Source organism: Prionailurus bengalensis, chromosome E1, assembly GCF_016509475.1.
Source record: "Prionailurus bengalensis isolate Pbe53 chromosome E1, Fcat_Pben_1.1_paternal_pri, whole genome shotgun sequence".
Lineage (NCBI taxonomy): Eukaryota > Metazoa > Chordata > Mammalia > Carnivora > Felidae > Prionailurus > Prionailurus bengalensis.
The window spans coordinates 38,552,939-38,567,169 of NC_057347.1; the positions used below are offsets into that span (position 1 = coordinate 38,552,939).

At 38.6% G+C, this 14,231-nt stretch overlaps 1 protein-coding gene across 2 annotated transcripts in view; it reads right to left on the minus strand.

The window, feature by feature from the left end:
- The window catches only part of IKZF3 (IKAROS family zinc finger 3), an 89,597-nt gene that overhangs the window by 50,687 nt on the left and 24,679 nt on the right, over positions 1-14,231 (minus strand). The window contains exons 2-3 of one of the 2 annotated variants that reach the window (XM_043584319.1): positions 13,860-13,913; positions 11,358-11,456 (exon numbers count right to left, since the gene is read on the minus strand). In XM_043584319.1, the coding sequence (XP_043440254.1) occupies positions 11,358-11,456; positions 13,860-13,913 (153 nt within the window). Of the gene's footprint in view, positions 1-11,357; positions 11,460-13,859; positions 13,914-14,231 lie in introns of both variants that reach the window. The other variant, XM_043584318.1, reaches the window with a different exon arrangement.

Genomic DNA, 14,231 nt, shown 5'->3' on the forward strand with positions numbered 1-14,231 from the left:
CTCTTTTCTTTTTTTAAAAAAAAGTTTATTTATTTATTCTGAGAAGGAGAGAGTGCACCACTTGCACACAAAGAGCCCAACACAGGGTTGGAACTCACCAACCATGAGACCATGACCTGAGCTGAGATCAAGAGCGGGATGCTTAACTGACTGAGCCATCCAGATGCTCCTATATTTTTCTAATTTAGAAAATAATAGTGTTAGACTCCCCATTAATGTCCTTTTGAAATATTTACATGAACATTGTTCCTTTCAAGGAACAAAAGCTTTCTTAACTCATCATACGATAAATGTATACATTAGGCCAGGAGTCAGTAAGCTATGGTCTGCAGGCCAAATCTGTCTCACAGCCTGTGTTTGTAAATAAAGTTACTAGTATGCAGCCATGCACATCATTTATGTATGTTCTATAGCTGCTTTACACTACAACAGCAGAGTTGAGAAGTTTGCAACAGAGATCATTTGGCCACAAAGCCCAAGATATTTACTATCTGGCCCTTTACAGAAAAAAAATTGTTAACTCCTGCACTAGGCTCCTAGGAATATATAGTAAAAAAAAAAAAAAAAATCATCTCTGGATTGAGTTCATTTTTTTTTTTTAATTTTTTTTTTCAACGTTTATTTATTTTGGGGACAGAGAGAGACAGAGCATGAACGGGGGAGGGGCAGAGAGAGAGGGAGACACAGAATCGGAAACAGGCTCCAGGTTCTGAGCTGTCAGCACAGAGCCTGACGCAGGGCCTGAACTCACGGACCGCGAGATCATGACCTGGCTGAAGTCGGACGCTCAACCGATTGCGCCACCCAGGCGCCCCTGGATTGTGAGTTCAAGGCCCACGCTGGGCATAGAGATTACTTAAAAAACAAAACAAAAACTAAAAATTATCAAAATATCTGGAGGGTAGGAAACAAGTGAATTTATGTTAAATGTTACTATCTTTTAAAAGTTTTTTTCCAAATATTTTATTTTGTTTCCCACACAATAATTCCAATTGGTAAACACTCTTTCCCCCTAAAAAATTTAGTCTGCCATTCCATAAGAGAAAAATAAAGTTAGCATTCTAATCTCCTATAAAACAATTTTCTTTTTCTTTTTTGATTTAACTTTATTTTTTATTTTTTTAAATTTACATCCAAATTAGTTAGCATATAGTGAAGCAATGATTTCAGTAGATTCCTTAATGCCCCTTACCCATTTAGCCCATCCCCCCTCCCACAACCCCTCCAGCAACCCTCAGTTTGTCCTCCATATTTATGAGTCTCTTTGGTATAAAACAGTTTTCTAAGAGCTGGAAACTTAGATGCACATGACATTTCACTTTCTTTAACATATAAATCAGACATGATTACATTTATTCTGAATTTAAAATATTCCAAGACAGATCTTAGTTCTAAAACTTTTTAAAGAACATTAGAAAAAATGCTTCCATTAAACTTAAATAAAATTGGATCCTCTAAAGTATGCTTTTAAATTTATTTATAATCATTATTACATTATAGCTAAATTTTCTTTAAAAAATTAATTCTAACTACCTTTGAAAGTATAATCCTAACTAGTCTTAAAGCATCTCTATGCTACATATGACAGAAGTACCTTATTACGCAATAGGCATATCTTTTATCAGGCAATGCTACTTTTCAGTTCTATTATTTTTCAATTTAGCATGTATAATTTGTATGTACTGATCATATTTTATCTTTTTAAAAAGCAGAGACCTTGTAACATCCTTTTCCAAAGGTATATGATTCAGATTAAATGCTAGCATTAACAGTACAATAATCAGTTTGGAGTGTAATAATGAAATAATAAAATAATGCTAAAGTTAGCCTGTTCATTTCTTTTTTTTTCTTTACATTTACTTATTCTTTGAGAGACATAGAGAGACAGAGCACAAGTTGGGGAGGGGCAGAGAGAGAAGGAGACACAGAATCTGAAGCAGGCTCCAGGCTCTGAGATGTCAACACAGAGCCTGACGCGGGGCTCAGGCTCACAAACTGTGAGGTCATGACTTGAGCCCAAGTCAGATGCCTAACCAACTGAGCCACCCAGGCGCCCCTGTTCTTTTCTTTTTAAATCAGGCTTAGAGGAAACAGCCATTTCTTCTCTCTTTCCCAAACCATTTAGAATGATTGATTATATCTTCTAGTCTCTACCAAGAACCATTATGACACTCCCAGACCCCTAACAACTGAGAAAAATACACCAATATCCCAATCATCACTGACATCGAATTGGAGGTAAGGCGATAGAAATGGCACCAGAAGCTACAGCAGTTGAAGATGACCCAAATTGATTGAGTGGACCATAGAGACTGAATCTCTTTTCTCCTTGGAAGCATGTCTGGAGCAGGGTCAAAATGCAGAGGACTGGAATCTATTGTATGGATTCCCAGAGAAGTGCTGTATCACATGAGTTTTTACAATATTTGTTTTAAATTCCTATTGTTCAATGAAATTCTTTGGTGTTTTGTTTATGTTTGAGTGTTTAACCTGTTGGGTTTTTTTTTTTTTCTGATCACCTGAAAACATAAAACTCACAAGCTACTTCTGAATCCAGAGCAAATTCTAACATAAATTATAAATTTCCTGACCAAAAGTTCAAACATAAACTTAAATGGCATCACCTACCAGAACTCAGAAACACTAATTCAGAAAAATGCAAGCCAAAGGCACAGTTATTGTTTGCCTCATTCTGAGTGTGACTCCATGGATGGCATCTTCAAGAGATTGCATAAAACTGATAGAACATTGTATGCCTTTCCTCAGCACAAATGACCACATCCTGTGCCAGGCAGCATTTTTTCAGTCTCTGTGGTTAAGAACTGGTACAAATTAATGTACAGCTAGGCAGAGCTGGAATGTTAGTTGAAGCTGTGATTTGAATCTCAGAAGTTTTAGACACAGAATTGTATTTCTTGGTCCCTTAAGAATCTAAGACAAAAGGAAAAGATCTCAAACATTCTTTTTTTTTTCTTTTCTTCCTTTATGAAACACATAGATACACATGTATAATTAACCTAATGTACTCATTTAGTTACTTATTTGACAAATATTTATTGTACACCCTACTATGAGTCAAGTACTATTCTAGGTGCTACAAATATCTAGCAGTGAAAAAGACAGCCCAAGATCCTGGCTCATAAAAGGTAGAGGGATAAAGAAATAAATAAAACTCCAAAATTATCCACGGTAAGTGCCATGCAGAGAATTAAAATAGGGTAGTGTGTTAAAATAGCGACTGGATAAAAAAGAACAGTCACTGGGTTGTTAGGGAAAATCTCTCTGAAGAAATGACATCTAAGATGAGATCTGAGTGACATTCATAAAGGAATAGTGATTGGATTTATCAACATAAATATTAGCATAAAATGTGTGCAATGTTAATATAAATATAGTGTTCCAAATTCACAAAAAGCCTAGAAGTTTTCCATACTGCTGATACAGACTATATTTGGGTGGCAAGGATAGAGGTGATTTTTTCTTTTTTCTTTCTATGAACTTTCCAAACTGTGGTAAAATATAAAAATATATTTAGTCTTTGTCCCCAGTTCCTGACAGAGTTCCTAAAACCCTTGGAATTTCCTATGTGACAGGAGTGTCTTTTGTTATTCATAACAACCTCCTTTCAATCATACCTGAGTTTATACTAATGAACTTAGGATGGGGCCCTTAGTTAGCCTCAGGATGGGATAGTCACCAGGAAGACCAAGTGGTTAAGGGTTAAGGGTTTCAGTCACAACCACCAAGCTCTGGGAAGGGGAGTAGGGACTGGAGATTGAGCTCTATAAGTACTCTTGAATAATGAGATTCAGAGAGTTTCTGGGTTGGTAAACACATCAAGATGATGGGCGGGTGGTGTGCCCAGAGAGGGCATGGATGCTCTATGCCCCACCACTCCACACCTTTCTCTATGCATCTCTTCCGTTTGGCTGTTCCTGAGTTGGACCTTTATACTAAACTAGAAACATTAAGTAAAAATTTCTCCTAAATTTTTTGAGTCATTCTAGCAACTTATCAAGCCTGAGGGGGGTGGGTATGGAAAATCCTTCATTTGTAGCCAAGCTGGACAGAAGTGCAGGTAACATGGAGACCTGGTAGTTCCAACTGGTAGCTAAAGTGAGGACAGTCTTGTGGGACTGAGCTCTTAACCTGTGGGTTCTGTGGGACTGAGCCTTTAACCTGTGGGTTCTATGCTCCAGGAGTTAGTATGATAATTGAATTGAATTTTTAGATGCCCAGTTGGAGTCTGAAGAATTGGTTGTTGGTGTTGGAAAAGAAAAAAAAAAATCCCAGAATTGGTGTCAGGAGTGGGATTTGCTAGAACAGTCTGGCTCGTGGAAACATGTGGTTTGGGAAGAGAAAGGAAGAAAGAGCAAGAAATTAGGGACTTCTGAGTCCTGGCCATGTGGTGACTCATGTTATGGTTAAGGAGCTATGTTATGATCAGTTACTAAAGGTAAAATTACCAAGGGTTTTCAGAAATGGATCCAATTCCTGGGGAGTGGTTCACTGGATTCATAAAGAAATGCAAACCAATCGGAAAAAGGTGAAATTGGTTACTATGAAAATGAAAATGAAATGAAAAGAGAGTTTTGGCTCAAACCTTAATGTTAGACCAAGCTCAGACTTTGGCTGGTTTAAGCTTCAGGTATTAGGCTAAAACCTTCCCCAAAAGGTAAAATGTTGAGGTAACAACAGAGAGGACCTCTAAGACCTCTGGTCACCAAAAAGAGAGTTCACATTGAGGGAGGGAAAAACTGAGAAACTATTGAAATCAGGGGGTATAGTGTGAAGGCATCTCATTTTGTAAATCAGTATCATCAGCTTCTTGAAGAGCCATTACTAAAATGGACAGTAAGAGTGACTAATTTAGAGCAAGTATATTTGGTTTTGAATTCTACAGAGAAGAAGAACATGTTTGAGTTGATACCCAACCCACAACTCACTATGGAATAATCACAGATGGCTATACATGATCCAGACACACAGCAGTCTGGTGGACTAGATAAAACCACTGTAGGGTCTGTTTACCCTGAGAAGAGGACTATCTGCTTCCATTTATAAATGTTGAGTGGAACACCGAAGTGTAACAGCTGATATACTTTGTATGTAAGCCATATAGGATTGGCTTTATGATAACAGACATATTCATTCATGGAATGTGCCTGTTACCCTGGTCATGGTAAATGCTGTGGTTTAAAGGGGTATTCTAAGAACATGCATATTGGATATGGTATGGTGAAGCTGGTAGAGCTATAAGAGGAGATGAGAACAAAGATTTGAAGGAAGAAGTTTATTATACTCACAGGACTCATAGAAGGGTACTGCCACATGCCACACAGGGTCACAGGGGAAAGCACCAGTGCCAGTCAGGAGGCAGAAAAGAGCAGTGAAGGAAACCCTAGGCTAGCGTTTTTATTGGAGTTTCTGAGAAAAGGCAAGGTAGGCAGAGTAAATAGTTTAGGATTGGCTGGTTTGAATAATTCTGGAAGACTTTGGGACATAGAATGGTCTCTAGTTATCTGATATACTTCATTGTAAGATGATTTTGGGCAGAGGAAATATTAACTTGGTGTATGAGAGTTAGGTAAGAAGATGGGCGAGACATACAGAGTCCAGATTGGTTGATTTGTATATGAAAAGCATGATCCTGGCTAACCCCTCTGCTATCTGTAAGAATTGGCTATCCCCGGGAAAAGCAGCCTTTCCTCGGGTCTGTAAGGACCCCAAATGTCAAAGCATCCAAAATACAGAATATAAGACAATACAGTTAATAAAACTGGTCCTGTGGTGAATGGATGCCAAAGAGACAAATACAGAATCTAAGAAAACACAGTTTTCTGCCTTTTTGCACAGGCACCCCGTGTAACCTTCCTGCTGCAAAATCAAGTAACAGTCCAAGAAACCTGAGTGAATCTGCTGCCTTAGCTTCCCCTCTTGGGTTTTACAGATGCTAATAAAAACATTAGGTTAATTAACAAGAAAATGAGAAAAGGCAGAAAGGAGAGTCAAGGGACTTGTCCCAGCAAGGTAGAAAATTGTAAATGGTTATTAAGAAATAAGAAGAATAAAGCAAACATTGGTAAGTCCAAAGCAAAGAAGAAAAATAAAGGGGAGAGTCAAAGGACTCATCTCAGCAGGGTGAAAATCTTCAGATTGTTATTAAGAAACAGGATAAAGGAAACATATTGATGGGGTTGAAACAAAGGTCTTAAGGTCTTAAGACAGCAGTGTGCAAGGTTGGGTAGACCAAAGGGACCGCCTCCCTTAAAGGGCCCCAAACAAGTCCACTCTTCTCTTCAGTGTACAGGAACTTACAAAGCCAGAAGGCAAAGATTACAAACAGAAATCTGATCTGAAATCAGCTAGGGCAATAGTCGGACAGATTAATCTTTGTCGTGACAAAAGGGATGGGCTCAACCTCTAACTAGGGACCTAAAGTCTTCAGCATGTGAAGGGGTAAAATGGTTAGGAGGGTGGAGAAGAAAAGTTTCTGGGACTCCCTGACATGGAAGCCTCATTCACTGTGGCTTCTTATGTGAAGCCTTATAGGGGCCTTCAATTTGAGAGAATATAAAAATGTAAGGGTTGATAGGATTAAAGCGGAGGCTTGGTGGAAATTGGACTGCTTATTATTTTTAAGTTTATTTATTTATTTTTAATTTAAAAAAGTATTTTATTTACTTTTGAGAGAGAGAGAGAGAAAGAGTGAGTGAGCAAGCAGTTTAGGGGCAGAGAGGGAGACACAATCTGAAGCAGGCTCCAGGCTCTGAGCTGTCAGCACAGAGCCCAACATGGGGATTGAACTCACAAACTGTGAGATCATGACCTGAGCCAAAGTCGGACACTTAACCGACTGAGCCACCCAGGCACCCCAAAAGTTTATTTATTTATTTTGAGAGACAGCAAGAGCATGCAAGGAGGGCAACGGCAGAGAGAGAAGGGAGAGATAGTCCCAAGCAGGCTCTGGCTATTAGCGCAGACCTCAGTGCAGACCCATGTAGGGCTCTGTCTCACGAACTGTGAGATCATGACCTGAGCCAAAATCAAGAATCAGATGCTTAACTGACTGAGCCACCGAGGCACCCCAGAAATAGGCTGTATTTAAAGAAATTGTGTCTCTTTTACCTGAAAGTGTTATGGGAATGGATATTATGTCTGACTGGGGAACATCTCCCTTACTTCATTTTATAAAACTAAAACCTGTTCATAAAGTCCTGATGGAGGTTAAGAATGGAAGGGTTGAAAGACTAATGTGAAAGTCTGGAGGAAAGCTGGTATGTTTGAAGTGGCTGCATCTCTTTCACCTGAATGTATTATGGGCATGGGCATTGTGTCTGACTGGGGAATTGTTTCCATAAGACAGAAGTCATGTAAATCTGTCCTATTAATTGGACATTCTAAATGGGGATGGATAAGCTTGCCCAAGTCCACAGTGTAGAAGAGAAGCTGCAGCGCTGGTGGGGACAGATGATGGGTCCATATGGAGCATAGACTGGGCTTTATGGCAAAAGTCTGCAAGTGTTTCTCAGCGATGACTGTTGGGATGGTGGAATCAAGAATTCCATTTTAGAGGCAATTAGTAGAGGCAACTGAAACTGCCCTATGACTGCAGAAAAAAACAATCTTAACATCTGGCATACCCATGATATCTTAGGTGATGTCACAGAAATGCTCTAATGCTTCTGGGAGGGCAATACCCAAGACAGTTCCACAATAAAATGGAAACGGTTTATACAGGATTATGCTACCTGAGGAATGCAAGCAGGAGGTACTGACAAGCAGTGAGCCTCTTCTCTCCTAGGACTGACTTTGGAACTGTATGAGGCTGCCAGATTCTATCATTGCTTAGAAGTGCCCGATAAACAGCTACTGACTGACCAGCAAAGAGCTGCTGGATAGCTGTTCCAAGGTAAATGAACAATATCCTGTTTGGAAGACCACCACTCTGATTGAAGATGTAAAAACATCAGTTCAGTGGGATGAATTACATGCTGTTTTCCTAGCAGTGATGGAAGAATTTTAACAATGACAAAAGCCTCCACATTTTGGTTTTTACCTGATTCATGAGTGATGGCCAGTGGCCAGGCCATATGGATAGGCAGAAGGAAAACTCGTTATTTATTTATTTATTTATTTATTTATTTATTTATTTATTTATTTTTATTTATAAGGATTATTTATTTAAGTAATCTCTACACCCAGTGTGGGGCTCTAACTCACAACCCTGAGATCAAGAGTCACATGCTCTACTGACTGAGCCAGCCAGTGCCTTGAAAACTGGTCTTTTAAAGCGATGCCCATATAGGGCATGACCGTATGGAAATCACTACAGGAATCTGAGGAATGCATTAAAGTAGGACATGTCAATGCCCATCAGAAGAATCCCCTTCCAGGTTTCGAAGGGGATTGGAACCAAGTGGATATCACAGTGCACTTACTTGAAGTGGCCAAATGGTGTCCATGAAAGGTATAGACATTTGGGGACCACAGAAATACAGAAGGCTGAATCTGGACATATTCCTTTCGCACTCTCTGAGCCTCAAAATGCCAACAATAACTGTTCTATCTGCCAACAAGAGAGACAGAGGCTTCCGATAGGTATGGGGAAGATTCCTCAGAGGTAAGGCCCTATACATAGCTGGCAAGTGGATTACACTGAACCAATGCCAGTAGCCCCAGGGGGCTTACAAATGGTTTTTGACAGAATAGACACTGACTCTGGACTGTGTATTGCTTACCTGGTTGTAGATGCAAATGGTCAGGGTACTGAAAAACAAAACAAAACCAAAAAAACCCAAAAAACAAACAAACAAAAAAAACCCCACAACCCAGATCAGAAGATACTGCACCAATTTGGGCCACCAAATCACATTTCTTTGGGACAAGAACACACTTTACAGTCCATAATGTCAAATGATGGGCAGAGAGATACTGTCCTCAGAAGAATAGTTTCATAGAGAATTGGAACAGCCAACTGAAACACTGGTTGTTTGAAACGGGAACATGTAGACATGAAGGGCTGGCTGGTTTACATGTCTTCAAGAATGTGTGCTCACACTTAACATGAGCAGGGTTAAGGGAATGTCCCTGTTGACAGATTCCTGTTTTTCTGGTGAATCTGGGGAAGAGAGATGGAAGAGGATGCTAGTGTGACTATGCAATTTTTTCCATGGGGGGGGGGGATATGGTATGACTATAATTCTTCCTAAGAGGAGAGGACACTGGTTTCATGACCATACTTTTTTTTTCTTCCCCACATCACCTCAGCTTTCTCTTTCCTACCTGATGCAGTAGTCATAGGACCAGCGCTGCAACAAATGACAGAAACGTAGATGATTCCTAAGCAAGAAACTGTAGCTACAGGTTTGTTGTTTATTTAATTTTTAACGTTTATTTATTTTTGAGAGAGAGTGAGCAGGGGAGGGGCAGAGAGAGAGAGACGGAGATACAGAATCCGAAGCAGTCTCCAGGCTCTGAACTATCAGCACATTGCCTGATGCGGGGCTCAAACTCATGAACTGTGAGATCATGACCTGAGCCGAAGTTGATGCTTAACCAACTGGGCCACCCACAAGTCCCAAGTAGCTACAGTTTTAAACCTTTATGTCAGAATTCCTAAAGGCCTGATAGGGTAGGTTGTGGCTTCACTCCATTTGGCAAAACTGAGGTTAACAGTGACTGCAGCTATACTGCTAGTGGCAAAAATAGCCTGCTAGTTCTGTACCTAAGTAACTCTACCCTATATGAACAGGAGTGGATTGAGGGGGAGGCACTTGCTATACTAGTATTGTTGCCTGAAATCTAGACCAGCACAGCAGCTAAACCTCATGTTCCTTCCAAAAGTGGAAAAGTTCAGGTAGATGAAGAGAAGAAGGAATAGTAGCTGAGGGTAAAGAAATCAATAAATGGATTATGTAATGAAGGAAACCCAGTATTATATTAAAATGTCAAGAGAGGCTCAGAACAAGAAACTTGTAAATATTGTCTCTCAGTTCAATTATACCAGATGCTGAAAAGGTGAAGCCATACATTGCTGAGACCACTCATGTTTTTGGAACCTGACAAAATCAAATGGAAGGCTATAAACCTGAGTGACCTCACCCTGGGAGACATTTTCAAATGATATGATGATGGACCAGAATAATTATTAATGACTGAATGTGACTGTAGTAATGTGCCAGTATCTTGACTTTTACTATCCTTTTGTAAAAAAATTTTTAGTGTTTTATTTATTTTTGAGAGTGAGCAGGCGAGGGGCAGAGAGAGAGGGAGACACAGAATCTGAAGCAAGCACCAGGCTCTGAGCTGTCAGCACAGAGCCCGGTGTGGGGCTCAAACTCACAAACCACGAGATCATGACCTGAGCCGAAGTTGGATGCTTAATGGACTAAGCCACCCAGGCGCCCCTATGATCCTTTGTTACAAGAGATTTGTGCTCAAAGACCAGTGGGTAGCCTATGGTAAAATACAAAAATATATTTGGTCTTTGTCCCAGGTTCCTGGCACAAGAGTCCTCCCAAACCTTGGAATCTTCCTGAGTGATAGGAGTATCTTTTGTTATTTATAATAATCTCTTTTCAATCACACCTAAGTTTCTGCTAATGAGGTGAGTTAGGGTAAGGGCCCTAGTCAGGATGGGTTCATCACCAGAAAGACAAAGTGATAGGGGGGCACTGGGTAGGTTCTGAAGATTGAGCTCTATAAAAAGTCTTAAACATACTTTGCTTTATGCATTTCTTCCATTTGGCTGTTCTTGAATTGTATCCGTTATGATAAACTAGTAATAGTAAAGCACTTTCCTAAATTCTCTGAGTCATTCTAGCAACTTATCAAACCTGAGGAGAGTGGGTATGGAAAACCCTGCATTTGTAGCCAAGCTGGACAGAAATGTAGGTAACATGGAGACCTGGTAGTTTCAACTGGTGTCTAAAGTGAGGACAGTCTTGTGGGACTGAGCTTTTAACATGTGGGTTCTTTGCTAATTCCAGGAGTTAGTATGAGAATTTAATGGAATTGTGGGACACCCAGTTATTCTCTGAAGAATTGGAGAATTGGTTGTTGGTGTTGGGAAATACCCCACAATTTCTATAATGAACATGTATTATTTTTACAACAGGAAAGAGTCAAATAAACATTTTAGAAATGAAGTTAGTATAACTTAAATACTGAATAAGCACCTTAAATTCTCAAAGTTTGCTGATACCCTTTAGCAAATTATTAAATATTAATATTCGTAAAATGAACAAAACTTAATTACTTTCAACTCAACCCACAAATGCAAGTTTCTGATTTCTTCCACATATTTAGCCTCAACCATATCTATAACCAGTTTTAGTCTGTACTCAATGGCTCACCTCCTATATCTTCATCTTCATTGGTTGGGCCTTCCACACTGTCTGCATTTTCTGTTTCATGAGGTTTGGTTAAATCGTAGTCATTCAAAATCACTGGACCTTCTAGGAGATAAAAAGAATTTTAACTATTCAGTCAAATTTTAAAGGGTTTTTATAAACATGTATTAAGTAGACTCCCATTTCAGCACAATATCTCAATGATAGACAGAATTCTTTCATAAATATACCACGTGGAATATATGTGATAACTCTTGAGGTTTAGAAATATGCCCAGGGTGCACCTGAGTTAAAATGTATTCATGTTCCTTCCTGACAGAAATTCTCTCTCTTTTGGTATGTCTCACAATATTCAGTAGGATGCTATTGTTATTTATGACCAAGAAGTATTTGTGTAGTGATGAGAAATACTGAGCTCAAAAATACTGGCATAATCTGATTTGGGAAGATGCTTTCCTAAGAGGAAACCCATAAGCAACTGTATATCAAATCCTATGTTCCTTTTCTGTTCACATTATAAATGTGATTCTGTGGAAAACATATTGGCCCTCAAGTTCCTCTTTTCTTTGAACATTTACTAAATGCTGAAAAGGCTATAGATATGAATAAGTAATAATTCCTGTCCTCAAGGAGCTTATAATTGGCAAATATAGATTAAGACAAGATCATAAGTATAATGTAGACTCAGACAAGAGAGTAAGGGAAATACAAAGTATTATGTGAGTTCACAAGTGAAAGGGAGCAGACATAATAAAAGCATGCTTAAACAAACAGCAAACTTGTTAAAAATCAAGTTTAACAGAAATATACTTTTGTACTATAAATACTGATATTATTAGACATTAGAAAAAAGGAACAATGTGGCGTATTATTTCATGTACAAGCATAGTAGCTTAAAAAGATATTAACAAAAGAAATAAACTAAAAACTTATTCACTTTCAAACTCTTTTCTTTTTTTTAATGTTAATTTATTATTTTGAGAGAAAGAGAGACAGAGCATGAGCAGTGGAGGGGCAGAGAGAGAGGAAGACTCAGAATCCAAAGCAGGCTCCAGGCTCCAAGCCATCAGCACAGAGCCCGACATGGGGCTTGAATCTACGAACCGTGAGATCATGACCTAAGCCAAAATTGGACGCTTAACTGACTGAGAGACCCAGGTATCCCTCTATCAAACTCCTTTCTAATGTTTATAAAATATTTATTGAGTACCTACTACCTACAACAAATAGTCAAAGAAACTGAATCCTGTGGCATTTACGCTAGGTGAAATAGGAGAAGTGACTAGAAACTCTGCAGTGGTATTCCTTCCAGCTCACCTGTGACCAAACAGATGGAGCAGGACTTGTGCTGGAATACAGGAGTAAAATAGAAACATATTTCATAAAATCCATGACTAACAGATGCTGAAAATATGGTTATAATGGACTCATGTTTTGATTTATAAACACATTAAACTCCTAACTTCTGCATATTGTAATATGTATTCTATGAACAATAAGACACTGTTCTAAATAGTAGTTCACTTTTCTCAAGCTTAAAATGACTAACATAAAGTGCACACCTGAACAACTAACATGAGGTCCTGGTTCAATTAAAATATAAGGTTATAATTGATAATAACAAAAAGGTACTCCAGTGGTTAATTTTGTAATGTAGCACAAATTATGATCCAAACAAAGTGGGTTAATCAATCTAGGAAACATGGAAGTTATTTTTAGGAAATAGATTATTTTAAATGTCTCTAGTTTATTCTGGAGCAGGAGTCAGCAAACTATGGCCTGAGAGCCACAAGCAATGGCTTGTTTTTTTATGGGCCCAGGAAGTAGGAATGGTTTTTACATTTTTTAAATGTTGCAAAAAACATAAAGAGGAATATGTGACAGAGATCCTATATTGCCCACAAAGTCTAAAATACTTACTATCTTGCCATTCACAAAAAAAGTTTGCTGACCACTATCTAGAGTGAAAATCACAAGCTGATGAAACATAAGCTACTACATTGGTCAACAAAAACTGCTTTTTTTTTTTTTTTAATTTTTTTTTTCAACGTTTATTTATTTTTGGGACAGAGAGGGACAGAGCATGAGCGGGGGAGGGGCAGAGAGAGAGGGAGACACAGAATGGGAAACAGGCTCCAGGCTTTGAGCCATCAGCCCAGAGCCTGATGCAGGGCTCGAACTCACGGACCGCGAGATCATGACCTGGCTGAAGTCGAACGCTTAACCGACTGCGCCACCCAGGCGCCCCAACAAAAACTGCTTTTATTTAAACTAGTCAGTAAAAATAATTAAAAGAAAAAAAAACAGTGATCAACATTAGGTTTGGCCCTATGATGCCAAATAATTTATATAATGTAAATGGATGAGTTATTTTTGTATCAGAAAGAGTCAACTATGTTTTCTCCCAACACATTTCTATAGCATTTTTACTATAATCAGAATATTCATCTTTCTTTGGTAATTTCAGTAAAGGTATATTTCTAGAAAGGAAAGACCTGATGTTACCTGTGGGCACAGGCTGTTCCTGAGTGCTTTTCAGTTCCACATTTGGTTTTATATCTGAAAAGAAAAGGATTATAAATATTAGCTACTTAATTTTTTTTCAGATTTGAGGATTCTAAATTTAATAAGGATACTATTTTGGAAGCTTTAGCAGATTTCCCCTCCAGAGCAGGACTGTTCTTTTCCTCTACCTTCCCTAAAAAGCACCTCAAGGAGAATAAAAGGAATTATTTACACAGCAATTGAATTTTAAAGAGATTAAGAGGAAAAACTTAGAACTTTATACTTAACATTTCTAGTACTTTTCTTTTTTTTCCTGAAGACTTGAGTTCCCATCTGGTACTATCTCTCTTCAGTCAAAAGAGCTTCTCTTAG